Below are 25856 nucleotides of genomic sequence, written 5' to 3'. Positions count from 1 at the left end.
AAGTCTCAGCCAGTTTTTATAGTACAACGTTTATAGTTTAACCACTTTTTCCAGGATAATTTAAAACTGTAGAAATATCAAGTGCACTATAACTGTAGACTCTGGTGTTTCCTGTCAGAAATCTATTATTTGCAGGTAAATATTCCTTTAGTTGCATCCTCTTCTAATTGCTTGCCATATTTCCACAGCTGCAAATTTTAGGTACTCTTGGGAAATCTACTTAGGAAAATTTTCAATGCAAAGAATATTTTGGTAGGTTCAAATTTCTCTTTCATCTCCAGTGCTGTGTAGCATAAGCAGTTACATTTGTACTGAAAGAGAAGCCATAGGCAAGTTATAGGTAAATCCTTTCTTTTCTCTCTACTTATTCTGTGTTTCAGTACCAGCTGAACCTTAGGTTCTACTCTACTTGTCCATGAAAATCTCTTCTTAAACTAATGCACCTGTGGTTGGTGACAGCTGTAAGTATTAAGATGGTATTTTAATGGATTATTCAAAAGAAAAAAAACTGTATAAGCTTTTTTTTTCCAAGACTTGTGAAAATTGGTGTTTAAAGAATTGTTCCCTTAAGTGATCACTTCAAGCAAAAGATTAACTCCAGTTTCTCATTTTAGATTTTGGAACGATAATACTGTTAATTTTTGTAAATCTTCTTGTTTTAGTAGAGTACAAGAAAGTTTAGTAAAGTCTAAGAAATTTTTGAACATCACATTGTCAAGTGTGACATTAACCCAAGCCATATCTATCAGGAAATAAGATTAAAAAGCACATACATTTTATATATATATCTCACGCACTCACATATCTTTAAAATAAGTGAGATAATAGAACTCTGTCAATAACAATGCTTTTGAGTTTTACTTTCTAAAAACAATACTCCCTCTGAAAATTATTTAATTGAAAGTTGGGGAATGGGAATCGCTCCCAGATATTACACATCCTGCTGAGAGCAAAGATAGTACCTAGTTACATAAATGTACTGCATGACTAAATTATTTTTTTGGGGAGGAGATCATAGAATCATAGAATGGTTTGGGTTGGAAAGGGACCTTGAGAGAACTGCAGTTTTAAAAGTTATTTGTTAAAATTTATGCTAATATATGATTTCCAGTGGTCCCTAAGCATGTACTGGGTACTTTCGTGTGTAAGCCAAACAAACAGTTTCTTCCCTGAGGAGTTATTTATTTAATTCACTATTAAATTGTATCTATTTTAAAAAAAGAAAAAAACAAAACAAAACAAAGAAAACCCCTTAGAGTTAACCTCAATGAGATAAAATAGTTCACAACAATGTAAGTCACAGCAGGATGTGTAATTGAGTCCTGAACCAAGTGCCAAGTGGGTAGAAGTCACTGGGAGCAGTGATTTTCATCTGCAACACCATGCTCTGACTCATTTAATGCAGCCTCATGAAGAAGGATTGCCAAAAGATTAATTTCACTGATAATAATTCTGTCTCTTTTAGAACCTTGTAGATAATCTTCACTGAAAACACAGGACTTTTTTCCAAGGTGGAAGAAAAGCAAAACAAATGGGCAGGAATTACAGTGTCAAATCTGTTCTGCAGCCAAAGAAGGGAATTGAAAAAAAATCTGGGTAACAAGTTGTCTTATTCTTAAACCTAGCCTACTGAAATGTGATGTGGAAAAACGTGTTTTGTTGACTTTAGAGGTTATCTGTGGGAGTAGATCAAGTATAGACACCTATGCTAAAATTAGATGACATGAGCTTCATCATGATTCACCGTGCAGATCCCTTCCCTATGGACAGTCTGGCACTCTATCTATTACTAGATACTTTTAAAAAACTGTCTTCTTGATGTTGCATTGAAACAAATATTTAAGAGGGACTTTGGAAGAAATTAAAAGAGGTGAAATTTTATAGGATTTTTTTTCCAAGTATGAGTGGTAGAAATCAGGTTCTTGTTTGAGACAGTGCTTCCTTGGGTGATGACATTGGCACCAGTAATGGACAAAAAGTGGGAGTTGGCTCCTTGTTTGTGAAAAAGAATAGAATAGAATAGAATAGAATAGAATAGAATAGAATAGAATAGAATAGAATAGAATGAGGCTGCAAAGAGCCAGGGAAGCAAAGCTAAATAATATATTGTTTATAATAATAAAGGATCAAATGGAGGAATACACAGAATGAGTTGTTGAAAGGGTAGAAAAATATTTTCAGACATATGCCTGAATTAGGGCATTACTTTCAAAGACAGAGAAGAGCCTTTTTCTGCTCTCTAAAGAAAGATATTTCAACAAAACTGAGGCAAAAGTATGAGGTATGAATTTTAAGATGTTGATAAAAACTATAGGCAGGGAGGACAACCTCAGACAGAGCAAAAGAATTTAGAAACAGAGGAAGGTAGCTGTCTGATGGAAACTTGGAAAAGAAGAGGTGAACCAGAAAGAAAAAAAATGTAGTCACAGAAAAGGAAGGAAAATATTTCAGCAAAGAAGAAACCAGACAGCAGTGTTAGAAGAGACTGGCAGGTAAAGAACGATGAGGGTGGAGCTTAGCTAAGAGAAAGTTATTGCAAAAACACAGTTTCACTGTAGTGCAGGGGGCAGAAGAGTGATTTGGAAAGATTCTTGAATTAAAATTAGTACAGAATATCTGCTGACAAACATGGCACATACAAATCTCGGTGAACTCAGAGGTGGGAGGGGAAGAAATGCAGTAATAAGTGAGTGACATGGCAGGGTTGAGACGGAAATAACCAAGTCACTGTGCCAAAGAGACTGAAAACAGAAATAAATATGTGAGAGAAGTTATGACGGAGATCAGGGGACTGAATGGACAGGAGACAGGTATAAAGAGCTGAAAAGAGATGAGAAACTTCTGTAGTAGGACAAGAAAGTTTGCAGGAGATGAATGGGAATAGAAATAAATAGGCTGGGCTGGTGGAGGAAGATCACAAAGTATTTAATCAGTTTTCCTTAAAAAACACAGTACCAGGCTAAAATCACATTTTCTCCCCATTTTTGTTGGCAAATACCAGGTCATTTTTACACTTACATGAAGATTCTTCAGGTTCTTGAAATCTCCTTCTTTAATTTCAGTGATTTTGTTGTTCTGTAAGTCCAACAGGGTTGTGTCTGGGGGAAGGTCTTTTGGCACCTTTTCCAGACCTAGCAACAGTGAGAAGAACAATTGACTTTGAAAGAAACTTTAAATAAGGGACAGCGCCTTTCTTAGCAGCATTTTCCTTTCAGTAAACACCATTTCTAGAACTAATTTCCTGAAGCAGCTTATGAAGACTTATTTGAAAGTGTTTCTGTCTCCAGCCAGTCAAAGAGAGTTTTATTTTGCTAAGTTGAACCAACATTTATTTATTCACACTTCCATTATGGCTTTTCTGAGAATATATCTGAGTTATAGCTTAAAGCAAAGGATTAATTCGGGAAAATACTTTCTAACATGTTCTATTCTACTCAATTGTGTGACTAAAATTTCTTTTGGAAAGAGATATGGCATTTTTTATTTTCACTGGGTGTTAGCTTTTGTGGACAGATAACATTTCCTGCTTTTAAAATGTACTAGGCTTTTTGAAAGAAGTACAATAGTTAATTATAATAATTTCCAGAAAAAATGCTGTTTGTTTGACAGTAACTGAATAAATTGCAGTAAAGTCCACCTTAAAAAAAAACCAAACCGCCAGTCCACCTCCCCCTTTTCTTTAAACTGAAACTATGTCCAAGTTTTCTGGAGAACAAATCTCTTGGTTTCACTACAACTGCCAAAAGAACATCAGACAGTTTAAATTAAAGACTCTCTTTGGGACTATTTTCTGAATAGCTGATATGTAAGTCTGATGAAGTCATGGAAATGAAATTATTTAGTGTTAAATAACACTTGCTTTACCCAGCTTTCCTTTCATACTGTGACTTGGAATAAAACAAATTTTTATGGTCGTTCTGATTTACCACAAAATTAAAACGTTCTTTCCTAACTAGCCTTTTTTTTTTTTTTTAAACAGAATGTGAAATGCTAAATGAGTAGTTGGTAGGAAAAAATTTCTAGACACTAATAAAGTCTCTATATGGGCAAGTAACAGAAGTGGACTTCTCTGAGTAAAACTGGTTTTTCACCAGTAAATGTTTTAACTAGGATTCCTGAAGCTGTATTTGAACTCTTCTCGGAAAGATCTCTCTGCAAATATTTCCACTCTTTTCCCAGAATGACGGTGGACTACACGATATTCTTCTCAGAGGAAAAATATATACATATATATGTTATCTTTTAAAGTCTATAAATTTAAATCCCAATCATGGCGTTGCAAATACAGTGAGATATACTTCCCAAAGATAAGATTCAATTTGCCCACAATGGCTGTAGAGATTCCATCCTTGGAGATACTCCAAAGTTGTCTGGATACAGCCCTAAGCAACCGCCCTAAGCAGGGGAGTGGCCTAGGTGGTCTCAAGAGTTGATGTCCAAATTCAACCATTCTGTGATTCTGTGATACTTAATGATCATCAAAAATGAGTTTTCACACACAGAATGCAGGTTTCTCTGTCAAAATCCTATGTATAGCAAAACTTCTTCTATTTCAATCCTTTCTCAGAATATATGTGTGTATATGTAAAGTAAAAGTATGGTAAGATAAAAAATATTAAAATATTAGGATCAGATTTTTATTAAAACTGAGTGCAATAAAAATTCACCTGACTGAGTTTTAATTACACCAGAATTCAAAAGGTTTAAAAAGCAGAACCATGCAGCCTGGAATGAATTAGTAAAAGCTTCATAAACTGACAACAGCTAAAACTCACATCTCATCCTGCTTACCTTACTGATATTCAGTGTACAAATATTTGATATAGATTGAGATTCTTCATATTACTAAAATAAGTTTTCCTCATTTAGGCATGGACTTTGTTTTTACTTCAACAGTTGCAAAACCCTCATTACTTTCAGAAGTGTAGTACTAGAGTTCCAAATATATAAGAATGTGATACTGTATAATTTGTATGTTGGTTGTCTTTGGACAGCTTCTGTCTTCCATGAACAGGACTGATGCCAGCAACTAAAAATTCTTTCCCAAAATACACTGCTTTTTCAAGACCATAATTTTGTTAAAACTTCCTACAGTCTAGCAACTCCTATAGGGTTTTTCACATATAAATAAAAAACCCCAAGGATTTAATTACTTATATTTAAAGTAACATTAGTATGTTCTGGTTGTCAGTACACTCGTATTAGTAGACTTTACCTCTAATAAGTGTTATGGGAGACAATAGGGTGCAAGAGCTGTACAGCCACACTTTATGGGATGCCCTTAGAACATACTTCGTAAGAGCACTTGGGGAACACTTGGATTGCCACTGAAGCGATAATTTGCCAGAGACTAAACTTCAAACTAAATTTCCAGCTGTACTTTTCAAGCTTCCCATTTCAGTTTCTAAAAGCTTAAGTGTTATCCATGAATATGGTAGAACTGATAATTTCTCAGAGCAATAGACTTCCAATGTTTCGTATTATAAAGATAAGACAAATTTAATAGTAAGAAACCCATTTGTGAAAATGATTTGTAACATCACTTTCCTGTCTTGTACTAGAAACTAGAAGGATGTACAATTCAATAATTAGCTCTGCATGCAGAGTATAAGTGCCATTATTGAATTGATGTACAATTCAATAATTAGCTCTGCATGCAGAGTATAAGTGCCATCACCTGAGGTGTTAAATAACACCATAAAAATTTATTTTGTTACCTATCCCATGTATATTCTGTTATACATTCCTGGAGCTGTTTTTAAAAATGTTTTCAAAACCAGCTGTAAACATTATATTTCATTTTTTTTCCTTGACTTGTGTGGGTTTTGAAGAGCAAAGCAATGAGTACCGGGTACACACCAGCTGCTGAGGAGACCTTGCATTATCAGAAAGCAGTTAAATACATCCTCCACCTGGAAGCTAAACCATCTGGAGCTCTCCAGTGGAGGAAGAGTTTATAAATGGGTGAATCTGGACACTGACTTGCAAAATCAGCATCTAATAATTCAGGACTTAACTGCATTTGAGGTGTAGACCAGATCCACATTTACTTTGGCTTGTGCTTCAGATTGCAGGTCTCTGTATAAGTTGATGTACCTCCAGATAGATACATGTAGGAGGAGCATTGGTGTACTGCAAAATAATCCCTGTGCTGAAGGCTCCCAGCCTGGAGAGCAAAGCTTCCAACCTTTCTGGTCAACAGCAGTCAGTTCAGATGAGTGGGGGAGCCTGAACTGGCATGACATTGTGAGAGAGTTTAAATCAAATGGAGAAAATTGTAATCCCACTGGAAGCTCAAATGGCTCCTGGGATACAATTATCATATTCCATGAATTTTTGAATTCCAAGACTTTTTGGTTCTTCTGTCTGGGAGACAGAAGTTTAGAGGGGAATTGTGTAATCGTGTCCTTACCACCGATTTCTAAGAAACTCAAGTGATGCCCGTGTACTTCTGAAGCCGTGCTGTACAGTGTGATCACACATCCACCTACAAACAACTTCCAGTGAGATTTATGTAATACCAACCAAAAGGACAACTGGTTTGGAAAATACCATTTGAGTCACCTCTCAACCATTTTAAGAACAGTATAGACAGATATTCCAGCTCTTGGCTGTGATGTTTTTATACATTAAAACTTGCTCCTTGAAAAGCCATATTAAACTCTTATAACAGTCTGAGTTTTTATGTGAATAATCAGTGCTACACAGTTTGGTATTCAGTTCCCTGGAAATATTTCGGGCTTCTAGTTCCTAAAATTAACTTATAACTGATTATAAATTTAGATTCTTCTGCCTTTCCCACTGTATGTTAAGTTGAAAGTACATATATCTTTATTTATTTTGGTTAAATAAAATTAAGTCAGTTATTATTTAAGTTGGCAAATAAATTTTTTAAAAACCAATTTATTCACAAATACCAAGAAATGGTATAGCTCCACCCTTCCAAAGTCCTTTACACTGAGATTAGGAGCTTAAAGATTCTGGAAATAGAAGAGATTTAATTAATCAGTTCATGTATCTTAGTCAAAACAACCTTTTGATTTGCACTGAAATTTTTCTTTGGAAGAAATCATGACTTCTTTATAGAAGTTGAACAGCCATTAGTTCCTGTATCACAGCTCAGATTTCTATTATCCCTTATGAATTTTTGTAAGCAGAAATTTCCTACTGTTCTACATTATCAACCTGGAGCAAACAATTATTCCCACCAGTATACATTTATGTGTGTAAAAATGTATGTGCATGAAAACTCATGAAGAACAGAATAAGCCACAGGACTACAAAATGGAGCGGGGGGGGGGGGGAAGTGTGTAAGTAAGCTTGAATATTTCCTTTTCTTAAGATAAGATGAGTTTTATTCATGACAGGAAAACCTCATGACAGAAGTTTTCCTAATTTTTTGTACATTTACTTGCTACACCACAGATTTTTGAAATAACAAATACCATCATAATATATTCAATAAAAGCCAGAATAATTGCATTGTTAACCAATTTCTTTCTCACACGAGAGGTTAGTCCAGAGTCACCTTTGGAGAGGAGATGTTACACAGACCAGGAATCCCTGTTTAGTGGGAGGTTGGAGAAGGTAACTTTGCAGAAATCAAGCTTGTCTCTGTGGGATCTCATCCATGTGGGTTGTAGCCTTTTATTATAATTTCTTAAACAAATGGCAGTGTCTGGCTGTGATTGCTTTACCTCCTGTAGAGGACAGAAGGCTGATAGGTCTGGAGATTTTATGAGACCAGAAATTAGGCAGAGAAGAGCCAAGACTGGTATAATTAGTCCCTTATCTGGTCCCCGAGGGTGAATCAATCAGTGGCTAGCCATCTCCTGTGCAGCACTGCACCAGCCCAACTAGCACATGCTGCTGGTAGCCAGCCAAACAGGTGTAGGAGATGTAGCAAGAATTGGGAATAGTGTGAGGATGTTATGGGTTTGGGTGTACACAGCAGGCTTTATTATTTCTGCAGCTGAGGGAATAACCTGCTCCGCTACAGGAGCTGTGATCAAGTGGCCATGGAATCTTTAGCCCATAAAGAAGGGTGAATTTTGAGCCCTCCTTCCCATGCAAAGGTTTCAGTCCACTGCTCCAGCTTCTCAGCAGTGAGAGCCACAAGTTAGTCTGCATCTTGGCATGGAGCCACATTTCTGCTGAAGCCATACGACTGTTCAGAAAAGGAATGCAAGATTTATGGGGCCAGCAAGGGAGACTAAGCAAATGGAAGTCTGAGTCTGTAGCCCAGAGATGAGGACACTTTCCTGAGAATTGCATCTTTGCCACACTGAGACCAAGAAGTCAAAATAACAGATATGTGAACAGTAAGAATTATAAACGATTTCTGCAATACAGCAGAGCTTGTGGTTTGATTTTTTTAGTGTGCTTGGAGTACTTTGGGAGATTTTTCCTCCACCTATCCATTTTACAAGCAGCAGCAATGGGGTTTATTCCTCTGAATAAACCTTTGCTTTCCCAGCTGGAGAGCATGGACCAAAAGGCAGAGAGACATCTGAACGCTGTAGCTCAGATACATGTGTTATTACATTGCAACACTTAGGATTATTATCACAGGGGCCATAAAATGGGGCTCAGATAGAGACTCTCTCAGTTTCCGCAAACAGCTGCTGCCAGCTGAGGAATTTGGACTGAGCTCTGTGTAATTCCCAGCCGTGATCATCAGTGGCTGGACTCCCCGCGGAGGTAGCCTCTCCAGCAGCTGCCAGGGCTGCCTCTGCACACTGCCATGTGCTCGCTTTGCTCCAAGCCCAGCTCTGCTGCATCCCACTGATGGGCAGCCATCCTCCCCAGGGGAAATGACCTTAGCAATGCCCTGAGTGGACTCTGGGGCAAATGAGGCGAAAGGCAAGTTTACAGGGTCAGGATACTTAGTCATGGAAAAATAACTGGATCCAAACACTGCTTTCTGGAAGGATGGCAAGGAACTGCTCTGAATGCTTTGACTTAGAAAAGTTTACTGATGCTTTCCCAGGCTATGTGCTACAGTATTTACTGGAAATTTGTTCTCTATTGTGTGGGGTTTGCAAATAGGAGTAATTTCATTATTTGCATCCATAAAATAACAAACAGTTGTTTTTTTCTACAGAGAAGTATCCATATCCTCCTTCTCTCTCCCACTTTCAAATTAAAAGTTTGTTCTCCACCTTTTCCTCTCTTGCTATGAAATCATCAATAATCTTTCTTTTTCTAACAGATACAAAAAAGCCTTATGGAATGCATAAAACTCTTAAAATATATATTCTTAAAGGTGATTCACAACCATTATTTAGACCTTTTTCCTGTTCTGCAGTCTGCAAGACTCATAAGATCCATGTTGGACTTATTTTTATCACAGATTATTGTTTTTGTGTATGTCTGAGCCTTCTCATAGGAAAGAACAAGAAGACAAACTTCATTCCCCGCTGAGGTGGCCCCTCACAAGGGTAGACCCGTTTATTTTTCTCCCCAAACATTTATAAAATTGCTTCCCAGAACAGAGTGAGGAGCACAGAAGAATAGAAACGAATGCACATGCATTGTGATCAAATGCATAGTTCTCCATTGTGACAGTACCAATAATTATAAAATCCCTAGCAGAGGTATAAAAGTGAATGCATTGCTTTAACTGCTCTTTTCCACTTCCACCCAGCCTGTGTAGTGAACACATATTTCAAAGTATAATGGATATTGCAAGCCACAGCTGTTATGAATTATTTTTCACTGCTAGTCACATTTTTGGTACAGATAGAGTTAGTCTCCTGGCTCCAAAAGTTAATACCTAAGAGTAATGATATACTTTTGAAGCTAAAATTCAAGCAACTTCCAATTCTGACTTTTAATTACAGTGATCTCAAAGGTATTTGCTTTCTCAAGAACACTAGCATTTTAGATAGGCAGAAAAATATTCTGAAATAATTTTTAGACTTCAGGGATTAAGACATAAAGTGAAATAAAAATCAAGCATTATGAGTTTTCTAGTTAACTCGTAGAATCATCAGATTTACATTTCCCACTGCCATGGTTGCAGACATAAAACATCCCATCAGAGAGCAGCAACTGACCCATGTGATTCATGCAATCTGCCAGCACCATGTGCACAATGGCTTTACTCAAAGTGGATGCAATGCAGATGTACTATCCACGAGTACTCACACAGTTAAGGCGAAACATTTATTTCTTCAGTCATAAGAGAGCATTTCAGTGACTCAGAAAAGTGAGCATTATCTAAAAAATTATGTTTTGAATGACCCTTTGGAGTAATGTAATTTGATGTTTACCTGTGTTGCTGGTTAAGTTAGCAACAGGCAACAGATGACAATTTGAGGATAGTTCCCTCAACTTTTACTTTGGGATTTACCAGAATTAGCTCTAACATAATGTCATAAGGAGTCATTTGGGGGAGGTCTTCTCTGGTTTCAAGTAAATTTACCCCTTCCTGTTCTGACCACATGGTCATTACACAGCCCTAGTTTATAACCTGAGGGCAGAGATATGTTTCTGGTTATTTCAGGTACTTCTAAACATAACACAGCCATTTTTCACAAATGTTGCAGAATTGTTGTCAGCCTACTCTCATGCAAGCAAACAATGGAAGAAGCTGCTGTAATCATGTCTGGACATAGTGCATAACAATTAAACAAATTTTGGAAGAGAATTTTCTTATTGAATCAGGAAGTCTGCAGACCTGCTAGTTCCTTCTTTCTACTACAAGATGTTATATATACCCTTGTAACTCTTTAGACATATTTGCTTTGCAACTCCTTTTATTTTGTCAGCTATTTAGTGATAGAGCTTCCCCAAGTCTTCTGTAACTGTAACAGCCATCTCCAGCCCAGAAGATGTAAACTCTCTGCCACAGAGTGAAAAAATAAAGAAGAGAAAGCAATTTTTTCCCCCTAATCCTGAACACATTAAGACTTTAATTCAATTCTTTGCCTTTTCTCCTGTATCTCTTAGGTAGAGATACTCAGCAACGAGTTTGATTATTGCACCACTACAGACACTTTTCTTCCATGTCACCCTTAAATATGAATTCATTGAGAACCTCTTTTTTTTTTTCTGAAGCCCAATCTGCAGCAGTAGAAGGGAAAACATGTACTCCAGCACAGAAACTGAAACCATTCTAGGCTTTCATGTTTTAGGTGATAGAGGAGTTGCAAGCAGAAGCTGGCTCTGGGATGCCTTATTGCATATTCCTGTTGTGCTAATGTTGTATTACAGGACCAGACTGTAGTCCCATTTACATTTTGCATGTTTTAAAAGCTGCAACACTTCTATAAATAACCTGTCCATTTGGGTTTTTTGCCATTAAGTCCCTAAAGTTGCCATCAGGTGGGAAGAAATCGTTTCTTGCTTTCACTGTTATTTTTTAAAATATAATTACTGCATTCCTTATTGAAATTAAAACTATAAGCATCCTCTCCTTAACAGATTTTTGTAAAAAACTAAGACCATTCCAAGTCAGTCCCAGGAAACAAACACAAAGATAGTATGGGATGCTCTCCTGGATGCCCCTTCATATGAGTATGCATGCAGAGAGTACATAAATTCTTTAAATACTGCTTTTCACCTTTTTCATTTCCTATTGACTGCATGTGGGGTTTGCAGTAGAGTTGCCTATATAGGAAATGCAACCTTACTAAAATCAGGGTCATTTATACAGAACTGTTTGAGTCTCATAATTGGCTCCCTAAATTGAAAACTACGACACAACTCCCATCTTTTTTTTCCCCCCCAAAAAACCCATGCAGGCATGGTCCTTTGTCTTGAGGTCCCAGTGCGTCTGTGTTTATTTTTTCCACCTCTATCCTTGCAGAGAAGCAAATGAGCAAGTTCTACTCTTTTGTTCAGGCTGGAGAAGAGGAGACTGAGGGCAGACCTCATTGCAATTTCCAGCTTCCTTGGGAAGGGAAGATGAGGGGCAGGCACTGATCTCTTCTCTGTGGTGACCAGTGACAGGACCTCAGGGAATGGCCTGAAGTTGTGCCAGGGGAGGTTTAGGTTGGATATTACAAAAAAAGTTCTTCACCCAGAGGGTGGCTGAGCACTGGAACAGGCTCCCCAGGGAAGTGGTCACAGCACCAAGCCTGACAGAGTTCAAGAATGACTTGGCAACACTCTCAGGCACATGGTGTGAATCTTGGGGCCATCATGTGCAGGGCCAGGAGCTGGATTTTGATGATCCTGATGAGTCCCTTCCAACTCAGAATATTCTGTGATTCTGTGATTATCTATCTACTTTGCTTTCATAGTGTAAAGGACAACAGTGCTCTGTGTAAGCATATTAAATACAATACAGACAAACACACATGTAATTTCAGCATTTGTAAATTTTTTTTTGTCAGGGCAGGCATGGAAAACAGGATGAATAAATTTTTAAAAATGGCAATGTATTTCAAAGAATATAGTTTTTGATTTGAACTTTAGAAAAAGACTAAAGTATATTTAGAAAAATACTTTTTTCCCCTGTAACCTAAAAATACATCTTCTTTTGGACCACTTCCTTTTAATCAAAGATTCAGGACACGTTTAAAGCAAAGTATAGACCACTGAGTCCAAATTTGATGAGGTTGGGACACTCCAATCTGGGTTTGAGACTGGTGTTTTGAAAATCTGCTTAAAACTAGACTATCTTCAGAATACCATGGTAACTGGACTGTGTGAACAGAATTGTCCTGAAGAGCTGGGTGCTAATACCAGAAATTTCTTGCTCTTATCATTGGTGACTACACAAAGAACCCGAATTCCTAAATCTCCTCCCTGTTGATATGGGTTCTCAGTGAACACTAGGAAGGAGCTTTTGGACTCTCTATCTCTTCCTTGGCTAGGAACCTTCCACAATTAAATAGCAGAGGCTTTTTGTTGTGAAAACACAGGTATTTGTAAAATGGTTATATGTCTTACCAAGTAACACACCCTATAAAGGTGTTAAGAATATAATACAGATACCAGTTGCACCTAATAGTCCATAAGGTCATATAAGGAGTGATTATTTAGCATGTTTTAAGCATTGTAATCACCTACAATGACTTATAATTGACTCACATTTTACAGGCTATCTATTAGCTATTTATTTGTGCATTGGGAGGTTTTAGAAATGAACCATTGTCACAGAGCAAACCAGAAAACAGTTTTTTCTTGTATCACTTAGACTTGGCAGTTTGGATTTCTGTTCCTGCCACTAGGCTTTCATAAATGGCCTTTCCAAGCCTGAAGCAAGCAAACAAATCTAAAAAATTAAGACAAAAACCCAAAACATACAAAGCTGGTCACTGTTACCTTGGAGTAAGCAGTAAATAAGGAAGGATGTACTTAGAGTAGATTAATTTTTATCTAGGATCATGTTTATCAGCTGAAACTTAATTACATCAGTAATTCAGGTGGTGATGCAAGAAGGCCTGTCTTTTACTGCCATACTGGCAAAAGATAATAGCTTTTTGTTAATATAAAGTAGTCTACATCCAGGCAAATATTTTTTCCTTGACATTTTCCCAAGAGTGTTTTCCAGTTATTGGGTCTTTGATTTAATAATTTGTCAGAATGTACTGAGCACAGGACTTTAATTCATGTTTTTTTAACTTCCAGGGCATCCCCAATATTGTATTGAAGCAGAATATATGTAATATATATGTAATATATATATGTAATATATTTATCACAAAAAAACCCTGGCAACATGGGTTTATTTTTCCTTGCCTTAATTTTAACACACATAACTTCATTAATCTGAAAGTAAGTTGTATAGCCTCGAATGGTCATTGCCCTGCCTCGGCAGTTTGGTTCTCCAGGAGCGATGCATCCTTTCCACCTTAGATAGGATGAACCACTGCATGGGCAGCCCAACTCACCCCATGTCCATGAAAGGAAACCAGATGACTCTTAGATTCTTAACATCACCCGAAATCACTCCTATATTACAGATAATGCCTGTGATATTTCATATAGATCCTCCAGTCTGACCTCCAGCATGTTAAGAGTATTCCAATTCACCCAGTCAGCACGTGGAATGCCCAATGGCTTGTGCCTGATGACAGCCTAAGTTATGTTTGGCTAAAGAATGCCAGTTTTAAGGCCAGGGTATTATGCTGTAGATGCTATTCTCAGTATAAGTGACAGTATACTTTCACAGATTTCATGGCTATGATAATAGTTTTGTTAAATGATCCAGTTCTATGAAGCCAGGGGATTTCATGAGATTGTCAGCTTCTATTATATATAAAAGGAGTATGACTTTATTATTATCCTTATTGTTAGAAGAAAAAAAATACATAAAACACAAAATAACTTTTCCTAAAAGCTCAGCAGTGACAGTGTAAATTCACCAAAACTTTTTTAATTTAAAAATTGCATTTGTTAATATCTGGCCATTTAAGGATACATGTTTTCTTTTATTGCATGTTTAATAACCTGTAAGATTTTGGGTTGAACATTTAGCTTTAAAGGTTATGTTTCAAATCAAGGTGTATTGTAAAGGAGATAATTGCCTTTATAGTGAGAAATGAAGTTGTGACATGGAGTCAAAATCAGAAAATGGGTGTTCAGATATTTCTGGAAGATTTCATACAGTGAGATAAATTATCTTTTGTCAACAAATAAATTGCTCAAATTTGTCAACAAATAAATGGTTCAGGTGTTGAAGAGCCATCAGTTAATATATTGAGACACTCTATGTGTTCAGATAAACTATCTAATGTTACCCGATCCCAGTGATAGTGCTTTACATATCTGTGACCTTCTCATCTCCTGCTCTCAAAGTGCTTTTCAAACTCACACTCCAAATACCCATGCTTAGATCAAATGTATCCTTCTTTACACAAGCTGGAGAAACCCTGAGTTTCTGAGCTGTGAGAAAAATTCAAATTTTAGCTGTAATACTGCTTGAACTTTGTTTGCTGACATGTCTATCTTGCACACCTTTTAGTAACCACAAAACCTTCTTTGATACTCCCAGCAAGAGAGATGGAGAGACCTCCACTATGTCCTGTAAAGTCTCCAGGGAGGGCAATCTCATTACATCCTGTAGAGAGACACTGCTCATTTAGAAGGGGCTGCCAGACTTACCTGAAGGTGAAATAAAGCTCTGACCACCACCTCTGAGCACGCTTGTGAAGCATTCTGCATCTGCTGCAGGGATGAGTAATCACACATGCATCCTCCTGCCTACCAGGGCACTCTGGGATGAACTTTACTTGGGACTCCCTTTGGGAGGATGAGACTTTAAATGGGACTGTTAATCCTTGCTAGGGTTTTTATGAGGCGTGTTTGCCTGGCCACCTGACTGCACACCTCCCCTGTACGTATTATTTTAAAACAGGAAAAGAGGCCTCTGACCAGCTACATCAGCTACTCCCCACCTGTGCTGTGCTCTAATAAGGAAGATGTTTGTGATTTCTATGGAAAGCCTGGATATAACATAGCAATGCCTCATACTGAAGCATGACCAAAAAGTAAACCTGTGGCTCCCTTTTAGCAACAGGAGGCAGATTCATAAAAGACAGCACTTTTATAAAGATAGCATGGTGGCCTTTCTTGATGAGATCCTTGAGCCTGTTCACAAAGGTAATACATCTCATGAAATAGGCATATGGGGTTCTGCTATTGATCCATCCATAACCACAACTTAGAGAGAATTCTTTTTTAGGATGTGAGAAGGCAGCGTTCTCCTTCTTGCCAACTCAGCTCTTGGCTGAGAGGCAAAATAAATTAATTTGTAGGTGTGTGCTTAGGAAGATATGACTGAAGTTGAAGAGTATAGGAATGCAAAAATTCAGCTGACAAGAGTGTAATTGGACCACTGGGCATTTTTTTTCACTGTTTTTATTGAACTCAGATTTTATTTTTTTTGTTATTCCCAGCCAGTGCTCATGAGAAAAGGGGCAAACCTGATCTCTGGTCTCTGGATCCAATAGTTCTCCTGTGGTTTATTCACATAACCCTGTGTCAGATAGCTGGTTTTTTTTCCTTATGAAGTAAGAGACTACAAATAGCAAATGCCCATTTAGACACAAAAGAAACGGGCTGAGGAAGAGGAGACCTTTCCATATGTTGCCTGTGTTAGGGTCCTCCAGCTACCTTGCTCTGGTATGTCTCATACACCCATGGGCTGGTGGCTGTAAGGAGCCCTTCCATGCCAGAGAGTGAGTAGGAGAAAGGATCCTGATTCAGGTTTTAACTTTCCTTTGTGAGACTTTATTTAGTAAGGTCTTAATATGTCCTTGTGAGGAGCCTTGTTTTTGCCTGAATTTTTTCTTCAGTTAGTACCCATGGGACTAGATGACTAAATTTGATAATTTTGGAGGATGGATGTAGCTAATTTGGTTGGGTTGGAAATGCCCAGAGCTGAAGGGAGAGGTAGTCCAGGAGCGCAGGTTAATAAGGAGGCAGAACTGTCACTGCTGGTTTCATGGCTTCTGTGTGCAAATCGCCCTCCTGAGCCCTGAAACATGAGCACCCTTCATCCCACAACCCAGGAGCATTCAAGGTCACCTCCACAGTTTGCAACAGAAGGCCAGCCACAGCCCTTCCTCAAGTCAGGATGTAAATATGACTTTGCCTGACTCTGTCACACAGAAGCGAATCCAAGGCCAGAAGAGAGTAGCGGGCACTTTTGCCTGTGAGCTGGTGACACACAGCTGTCCTGTCCCCACTTGCAGGGCAGCCAGCAGCCCTGTGTCCTCATTAGCCTCCCAGCTGGGCCATGTCCCATCAGGGGCTGTCACAGCCGTATGCAACAAGGATGGGTGAAACTTAATGCCAAGGCTGTCACTGAGTGATAATTACTTCCTTGACCTCTGCCAGGGACATATTATTTTTTTATTTTTCAGGGCCACATATTTTGAGCCCAGGGAGATCTCTTTTCCTATGTACCCAAAGGCTAGATGCTATCAGCCCAGATGCTCCAAAAGCAAAGTATTTTCATTGCATGATATGCAGCATGTGGGTTTAAAGAAAGTTCTTTCTTTTCACCCCACTTGACATTCAATGGGAAACACTGACCTGGGGCCTTGACTGCTGTATTTCTGAGTCTGCTTGTCAGTATGGGACTCTACTAACCCAGAAGTATCTTATGCAGTGGATGTAGTGCAACCCTTTGTAAACCACATGTGTTTGAAGGAGAAGTGCATGACCACAGGACCATGTACAGGAGTAAAAGGTCCCTGTGTGAATGTCTCTACTTTTTTACCAGGTGAAAGCTCATTACGTTCTGCAGAACTGAAACAGACTGAGAACAAGTTCTCAAAATAACTTAAATTCCATCGGCATTACTAAGTGTAACAACAATAAAACCTAAGACTTTCATGGCATGTGGGCAACCTCCTCCCCACTCCCCACTCCATGTTTGCTCTCTCTGGCACCTAAACGGCAAAAAAAGAAAATATCTTTCAAGAGCAACAGTAGTGTGGAAGCTTTATGAATGCATGGCTAGGCTAGCCCACACTCATTTGTGCAACTTGGCTTGCATTGTTCACTGGGTCTTTGCCAAACATATCTGTTGCATAATTACGTGGCTCACTTTAATAAATTCACAGAAGTTCCTAGGGGTGTAGCTAAAGTTTCCCCCTCCTTTCTGTAATTACACAACTCCTACCACCATGAGACACAGGTCCTAATTGGTGGATTTGTGCCATGACTTACGGTAATTATCAAAGCTAACATTATAACATAGGGAAATAGAAACACCCAGATATACATTTAAAGAGCTGAGAGAAGACTTAAAGAAAAAAAAGTTCTATAAAATCATGAGAAGTTATTTGTCTTTTTCCTTGTGAGAAAAACTAATTTTAATTGATTTTCTGCACTGTACACTGACTAAGACTGAATAATACTGGTTAAAACCAAGAGCAGTCCCACTGAAGTCAGCTTCATTACTTGACAATTCTGCATGGAAAAGTCAAATACAGTGATGGCAGACATGGCCTCATATCCTGCTACTCTGACTGTGCACACAAGCCCTTCCCTTACATGAGGGAGTAAGGAAAGTTTGTGAGAAAGGTTCTCATGGTTTCAGCTTATATAGTGTCTAAGAAAGATATTTAATAAGGAACTCCATAATGTGTTCATTATTTTGGAGTGTTTCCAAGCTCTTTCTTCCAAAGAGCTGGTTCCAGGATATATGATTCAGTTGGTTATTTCATACTCATGTATTCCAGTGGAACTGGTATGACTTCTATGTTGAGGTACTAGACAGTATGATTAAAGGTGTTGGACCTTGGACCACACAATTTAGAACCTTTTAAAATGTTTCCATCCCCACATCTGATCTCATTGAATTTATTTAACCCTCATCTGAAGGAATAGTTTGAAAAGTTATTTTCTCTGCAAGAGAAATCTGTGGTCTTTCAAAGAACAGATGAAATGCACAAATTCAAACTATACATTAAAAAAAATCAAACATTCTTCATGATCATAACAAGCACCCATCTTGCCAGGGCTTTACTGTCTACTTTGTATAGTAAATTCTCGTTAACTGCAGCTGTAGCATATTTCTTTGAAGAAAGTCAGTTATGGAGTGATGGAGCATAGCAGCCTCACCAACTCAGCTGCCAGCCCGTGACCAGAATGCGAGCACAGAGCCTCTGAAATACTCTCGGGCTTACCTAGGTCAGAGCACTGCACCACACGGAGATGGCACTGGCAGCGGAAGGGGCACACTGGTCCAAATCCAGATATGACAGGATCATCCGTTGGAGCCATGTCAGCTGACCCCTCATCCTCCAGCATAAAGTCAAAGAGGCCCTGCTGGTGGAATGGCTTGGCCAAGCATGCTGGCAGCAGTAGGACAAAGAGCAGAGCCAGCCTCTTCATGGCTTAGTTCATCGACTCCCAGCAGAACCTAGGATTCAAAGCAGCGGATTACCAACAGAAGTAGCAGTTTCCCATAGCTGCACAGTTCCTCCTGAAGGAAGTCCAGCACATCCACCAATTGCATAACTGTTCCTTTCAATAAAAGAAAACTGAATTGCAAAAATAGGACAGTTATGTGATAAGAGTCTGGTAACTGCTTGTCAATAGGCCTTTTTTTTTTATACAGAGCAGTTTGAAGGCAACTGTAAACACATCTGTTTGCATATTTAGAGTAATATTTATTAGGAACAGGCAGTGCTGTCAACTTTGTTATGCAAAAGAGTCATAGCAATAAGCCACATTTTCCATGTGCCTCTTTTCTGCCAGCGTAACAGTCTATTTGATTTCATTAGCATTTATTTCATAGCCATGGGTTTGACCCATGGGGACAAACCTGAGGTTCCCAAACTTACTGTAATTCAGTATTTCATGTCTTGAAAAATATTTTTAAGTGTCAGCTTGCTGTGTGTTTTAAGTTATAGCCTAGTAAAACTGACTGAGAAAGAGTAGGATTTAGTGAGAGTAGGGTGGAAAGTGAGGGGAAGATCTTTAGTTGTTTAAATGCACTATAGTTCTTTCCTAGTTTAAACAGCACAATAAAACGGAATACAATGTTTTGTTATATCGAATAGTCTTGGTTTTCTTTCCAAATTTTGACATCCACCCTGAGAATCCTCTGTTTTGCACTGTGTAAGAATTTGATTTGATGCTTGTAGTGTTGTATGCACACTTGCTAATATGATCAGGTCTTCATTCTGTAGACTTTTATGCTCAGGAGCAACTTTACACAAGTATGTATTGTCATAGATATTAACAAGAAAAGCTGCTTAAATACATGTTCTCAGGACTTAGGCCTAGATGTATTTCAACACACTGTAGGTAGTGCTACCTGTCTTGTTGTGCATTGAGGACAAATTACACAATTGTTTGCAGGTTTTGTATAAAGGCTGTATAGACCTGCTAATTTTCTGAAAATTTTCTTTTACTGTATATTTTATATAACAAAGTTCATACTTTACAAACTTTAATTGGTCTAAAAAAATCCACAGAAAGATAAGAAATCTGCCTTCAAATTTCCAAGTGACACAAAGGCAAACTTGTAATTTATATATGACTTTTTCTTAAAATGGATGGCATAATCCTGAATACAGATGCTGCTCTTTGTAATGAAAGCAAAAATGTCCACTTCCTTCTTCAGGCCAATATCTTAAAAATGCCTTGTCTGAGTGCTAGCTGGGATTACTTCTGCAGAAACCTTCAGGTCTGTCTCTCAAGAGGATGATAAGGATATACTATAAAATATACTGGTGGCTTAAAATCATAGCATACATTTCTGTGATCTACCTGACAGGAAAATACGTATCTAACATCTTCAGATACCCCAAAGACTTCAAAGTGAAATCACATGGAGTAGAACACTGTTTATGTTGTCTCTTTAGGAGACATATTTGTTTTCTTAGCTGGACACGAGAGCACTTCTATTCCTGGAACAGATATCTTACTCACTGTGTGCACTGAGGGGTATCACAGACCCCTACATCAGCTAGAGAGTTTTTAGTATGTCCTGTCAGCCAATGTTGTGTAAACTCATGGCATGTAGCAGGGGAAGGCTGTGTCCCCATGTGGATCATCCTCCTGTACTTCCTCCTGCCCTGGCTCCCCACCAGCACTGGGGCTGTGTCCCCTTGCCAACAACACCCCTACCAGTGCAGGCAGAGTGCACAGGGTGTCAGGATGTCACAGCCAAGTGTTGTTAATGCATGGCAGTGAGCTGGTACCAGGGTTTAATTTTTGAAATAGTAATTATCATGTTCAAATCATTGTAAAATAACAATGCAATTTATTAATAATCTGAAAGGAGAAGAAAAGTTTGTTAAATCATCACCATTCATCACAATAACTTGCCTTGTGATAATGATCAATAAAATGTTACCCCAGCACAAATTATTTTTCAGAATGTATATTAACAACAATAGACATTGGGAATGCTGCACGCTAATCCTTGAATGGCAGTGGCAGTCAGGAATTTTTAAAGACCTTCCTCAGCCTTTTTTTTGTGTGTTAATATGATTTTAAAACGTTTTTAAATATTTAAAACTTCTTTATTCGCTCTCAGGGTCACTGCTGAAGTACCACCCATCCCAAGAATGCACAATCAGGATCCTATCCTGGAGTTTAATTATTACCACTCAGAAAAGCAAAAAAGAAATTAGAAAGGCACTTTAGAAGTGTTTTCACACTTTGCTTCTTATTCACATTAATATTGATGATTTCATTTATTTCAGGTAAACCATGTAGCAGGCCTTTCCTTTGGTCCCTGTTTTGTAAAAACTGTAATAAAATCAGAAAGAGCTGTCTATAAAGGAAAACTGTAGAACAACAGAGGATATCAAGTATATAATCTGAGGATACAGCAAAGAAAATAGCAGACACAAGCTACATATTAATAAAGATACAGGAATAGATATCTTCAGTCATATATGCATTCATTCTGCAGAGACGAGTATCTGCTCCTATTGTTTGCATGTGTAATTGAACATAAACAAAGGAAAAGATATACACAAAACTGGACTACCAAGAAATGTTTACACTTCACTTACAAGAAAAGAGTAGAGAGGGCAAAAAATCTGCATTCTGTGACACAATATTTATGTCTGCAGGACATAACTGTTTAGAAGTCCTTTAATTATGTGTTTACAATAAAGAAGACTTTTCCACAAACAGAGGAAACTATACCATAGGCTTGGCCACATTTCATTTTAAAATACTACTGAAAAAATGCTTCATCAGTTCACGTCACCACTGTATTGGTGGTCTTCTTGTCAGTTTACCTTAATATTAAGGTTATATTATTAGTTCACCTACTGTCAGAAATCTCTTAAAAGTCCACAAAGACAAGCTAAACAATATTTTTCAGTTTCAAAAAAATCCCCTCCATTTTATGTTATGCCCATTTTGTGCAATAAAGTCTAGATGTGAAAACACAGGAGCTGGAAGTTTTTAAGAGAATAAAAATCTTTTAACAGGAGTTTCAACTGCAGGAATTTTCTTTTCTACTATTTCATTCATAAGAACCTTCTTTAAACATGATTCCCTTGTTTGTACCCTGTAACATAGCACTTTCTAACATTACAAAGGCATACACAGAGCCCATTTAACTTACTACTATGCATTTTTTTCTCTGAAATCGAAATTATATTCATCAGTGTCTGAAATATATATGAAGAAACACATGAAAAGGAAATCACAGAGAGCAGTATAAAGCAGAAATGTAAGCATACATGCATTTTTTACACTCTCTACATCACCGATTCTAAACACTGGATTGCAGAGAATATACTGCTGCAAAAGTTTACAGCAAAGAAAAAGAAAGAACTATAGCAGTGCTTATACAAATCAAAACAAGAGACAGAATAGTCAAATAAACAGTAGGAAATCTGCACAGTCTTTGAGAATGCGTTCTCATGTTTCCAAGAAACAAAAGTACTGGACAGAAAACTTAACATTACTAAACATTTAGTAGGATTTTTAACTTGCTTCTCCTAAAATTCAAATAGTTCTTGCCATAGACTTGCCCGAAGTTTTTTAGTGCAGCATAGTTCAGGAGAATTGCTAAAAACCGTACCTTTTAATCCAGGGATTTGCAACAGGAGCTCTCAAAGCTGAGATGTAATTAAACTAAATATTCAACCCAGGCAAAAGGCTTTGCAGGTGTGGAAAGGAGGAGGGGGTAAATTCAGCTCAGTGACTGTCACTTGGTGGAAAACCCTCCTGCTTCTATTCCATAGCACAGTTAAAAAATAAGGTTTCTCTCAATGAACACAATCCAGGCTGACACCCACATTAGATCATATGGTAATGATATGTCTCCTGTATTGTAGCCAGAAACTTTATCAGCTCTTTTGCTTTCTTTTCCTCCTTTTCCTTTTTCATTTGCTTTATTTCTCTTTCATCTGTTTACAATCCCAGACTACTTGTACATTATAAAACAGATTCTTAGCTGTAATTCATCTTACTTATTTTATTTATGTCCCTACAACATATATTTAGGAAAGTTTTCTTGGTTTTAACTATGGGGGGTTTTATGACTCATTAATGAAAAAAATGTTTAGCTGTTCCTCTTGTTTATAGTATTTGGAAATCAAGGAAATGATATAAAATTAATCTCTGAGTCAGGCAAAGTGGAGATTAAGACCAGAAAAAAAGGGTTAGCTTTAAGTAAAACTGTTTAAACAGATATCAACCTGCCTTTGCTTATGGTATAATCATGTCAAACTAAGTAGTATATAGTTTAATATATTATTATCTTGTCTAATAATAGAGTTTGTATGTATTTTTTCAAACTACAGCATGGTTTTGGTACATATGAAAATCATGTTTTCATTAGTAAAATGATTCTAACATTTGTGGTTAGAGCTGCTTTATATAAACTTTGCTTTTTTTTTTTTTTTCACTGCCTTCTCACCAGGACAGCAAAACAGAGGGGAAATTAGCTTTAACTGTTTGGTTTTTTGGTCGATGGTTTTTTTGTGCTTTAAAATTCTTTTTGGTGGGTTATTTTTTTTGTTGGGTTTTTTTAAGAGAGAGATTTTTTTTAAAACATGGAAGGAAAAATGGATCTGACTTATTTTTCAGATTTATATTTTATTTTAGTAATTTCTGGTTTTATGTAAATGTCAGTGGAAGCTAAAATGCAGTTTCTTTATTCCTGCACAATTTTAAAAGTCTAGTGAACTGAAATGAGATCAAATACAATAATTACTATTTATTTAGTCATCCAACCACATTGTGAACATGTGTAGCTTCACTGTGCTGTTAGCTGTCCTATCTAAATACTGAAGGCTTGTGTCTGTGTGTTTTGACTTGTATCCTTTTATTTATGCCCCTAGGCTAAGACCAGGTGCAAATCTGAAATTAAAGCCTGTAAAATGATGCTTAAAAGAAGTCAGAATTTTTAGAAACACAGTAGACTCTTGAAATTTTAGCTGTCCTCCTCATTTAAATTCAAGAGCCCTTATAAGAGATCATATAATTGTTCTCCTTTGGTGGAAGAAAGCATGGTAGAATAATTTTGTTAGTTTTGGTCTGTGTAGAACAAAGGTGTAATCAGACATCTTACATTACAGAGTCTTTATATAGCTGACTCTAAAAGTTAAGGATCAGTTATTCACCCCTAGTCCTCAAGCTAGCTTCTTTTCCCTGCCTCACCACTGGATTCAAGACGGCTAATGATTTTTGTTGTGACATTTTTCTGCATATGATTAGTGGTGTTCCAAGCTTTTATGCTTACAACAAAGCCTTATCTTTGTCCAGAAGTGTCGCCATGAGGCTTGCTGAAATCTTGGCTGCATCTTAGTAATGTCAGTTATTTGAACCTTGGTCACCAGCTGCATCTGGTGTTTAAAAACATTTCAAAGCAAGATTTTGATGAGGAACAGGTCAGGGTAAACTTGTTGTCAGTTTGCTTCACAAAACCCATTCATATTCTTTCCCAGCAAAGCCCTAATACATTTGTTCTGATACCTGTTATGGGGTTGAAAGGTGTTGTAATTTAATGCCTCAGTAATTTCTTTGGAGGCAGAGGGGGGATGAGTAGCCATCTCCCCTTCTTTTTGTCTTAGGCATTAGGGAGATTCAAACCAAAATATGAAGGTAAAGTTGGGAACAGCTGGAGCACAGGGTGCTTGCTGGGTGGACTGGGGGCTGCATTTTCTTTCATGAAGTTCATTCCAAGAAGCTCAGAGGGGGAAAAGATGTTACCAGCTTTAGGAATGATGAAAAAACAGTTATTCTACCTGTTGATACCCAGAAGTAGAAGAGGTATGTGTTAGGTGTCCAGCCCTTCCTGAAATGGAAAGTGGAGTAGGGTGGAAGACAGAGCAACTGAATGGGAGACGACACATGACATTGAATATTGAGGTAATACTCTATTAATTGTTTTGAATCAAGGAATCACTGAATCATTTAGGTTGGAGGAGACCTCCAGGGTCATTGAGACTAACCTTTGACTGATCACCACCTTGTCAATTAGACCGTGGCCCTAAGTGCCACGTTCAGTCGTTTCTTGAACACCTCCAGGGACAGTGACTCCACCACCTCCCTGGGCAGCCTGTTCCAGCACTTAAGAGCCCTTCCCATGAAGAAATCCTTCCTGATGTCCAACCTGAACATGCTCTGATGCAGCTTGAGGCTGTTTCCTCTTATCCCATTGCTGGTTGCCTGGGAGAAGAGACCAACCCCCACCTGGCTACAAACTCCTTTCAGGCAGCTGTAGAGAGCCATAAGGTCACTCCTGAGCCTCCTTTTCTGCAGGTTGAACAACCCCAGCTCCCTCAGCTGATCCTCTTAGGACTTACTCTCTAAACCTTTCCCCACCTTCACTGACCTTCTCTGGACACACAGTATTTGTGTGCTTTCATGGGAATGCAGATCCTTTATGAGACAACTATTCCTTTAATCCCACTCTTTGCCCCCTGCTGTGTCACTCAGAAGATAAACAACTTTAAAAAAAACAACCAAAGAACAATATTAAGTCATTATGTCATTTTATGGCCCTTGACCATACACAGTGCCTAGCACCAATCAGCTATCCTTCTCAGTCTGACCTATTTTGACTATTGCTTAGTCAGTATAAAAAAATCATTATTAGAACAGTCTTGGTTTCTATGTGACTTTATTACTCCAATTTAACAAACTTTTAGGGCTGCATGCTGCTCCAAATACTGATTCCCAGAAAGTCACAGGCAACTGCATGTTAATGTTATTTATATAACAATATTTTTATTAAATTTTGATGGATAGCATCTGCTTCATTTGCTCTCAGCTTATTTTGTGAACCTTTCAAAGGGCAGTGGTGGGAAAGAAGGCAGGAATCCTGCCCTGCTGGTGAGTGCTCTACCTGGGTCCAGTGGAAGTCTCTGCAGGAAAGAGATGAACACTGCCCTGTAAGGAGCAGGCATTTCCTGGGGAAATTGCTCCTGGAGCATGGGGCTGAGCTGGGAGAGACATGTTCAGCA

The 25856-nt window shown here is 38.0% G+C and overlaps 1 protein-coding gene and 1 long non-coding RNA gene across 2 annotated transcripts in view; one reads left to right on the top strand and one right to left on the bottom strand.

Annotated features, from left to right (window-relative positions):
- The window catches only part of DCN (decorin), a 38211-nt gene extending 15563 nt beyond the window's left edge, over nt 1-22648 (bottom strand). The window contains exons 1-3 of the mRNA XM_008644327.2: nt 22466-22648; nt 18594-18829; nt 3019-3131 (exon numbers count right to left, since the gene is read on the bottom strand). Coding sequence (XP_008642549.1) covers nt 3019-3131; nt 18594-18801 — 321 coding nt within the window. The 5' untranslated portion in view covers nt 18802-18829; nt 22466-22648. The remainder of the gene's footprint in view (nt 1-3018; nt 3132-18593; nt 18830-22465) is intronic.
- Nucleotides 22649-22651: 3 nt separating this feature from the next.
- Nucleotides 22652-25856, top strand: part of LOC108444809 — a 33311-nt gene continuing 30106 nt past the window's right edge. Inside the window, exon 1 of the long non-coding RNA XR_001859509.1 lies at nt 22652-22695. This is a non-coding gene — a long non-coding RNA (uncharacterized LOC108444809). The remainder of the gene's footprint in view (nt 22696-25856) is intronic.

This window comes from Corvus brachyrhynchos, unplaced genomic scaffold (genome assembly GCF_000691975.1).
Source record: "Corvus brachyrhynchos isolate BGI_N302 unplaced genomic scaffold, ASM69197v1 scaffold242, whole genome shotgun sequence".
NCBI classification, from domain to species: domain Eukaryota; kingdom Metazoa; phylum Chordata; class Aves; order Passeriformes; family Corvidae; genus Corvus; species Corvus brachyrhynchos.
The sequence above is the reverse complement of the archived record's forward strand: the minus strand, read 5'-3'. Positions and strand labels throughout refer to the sequence as shown.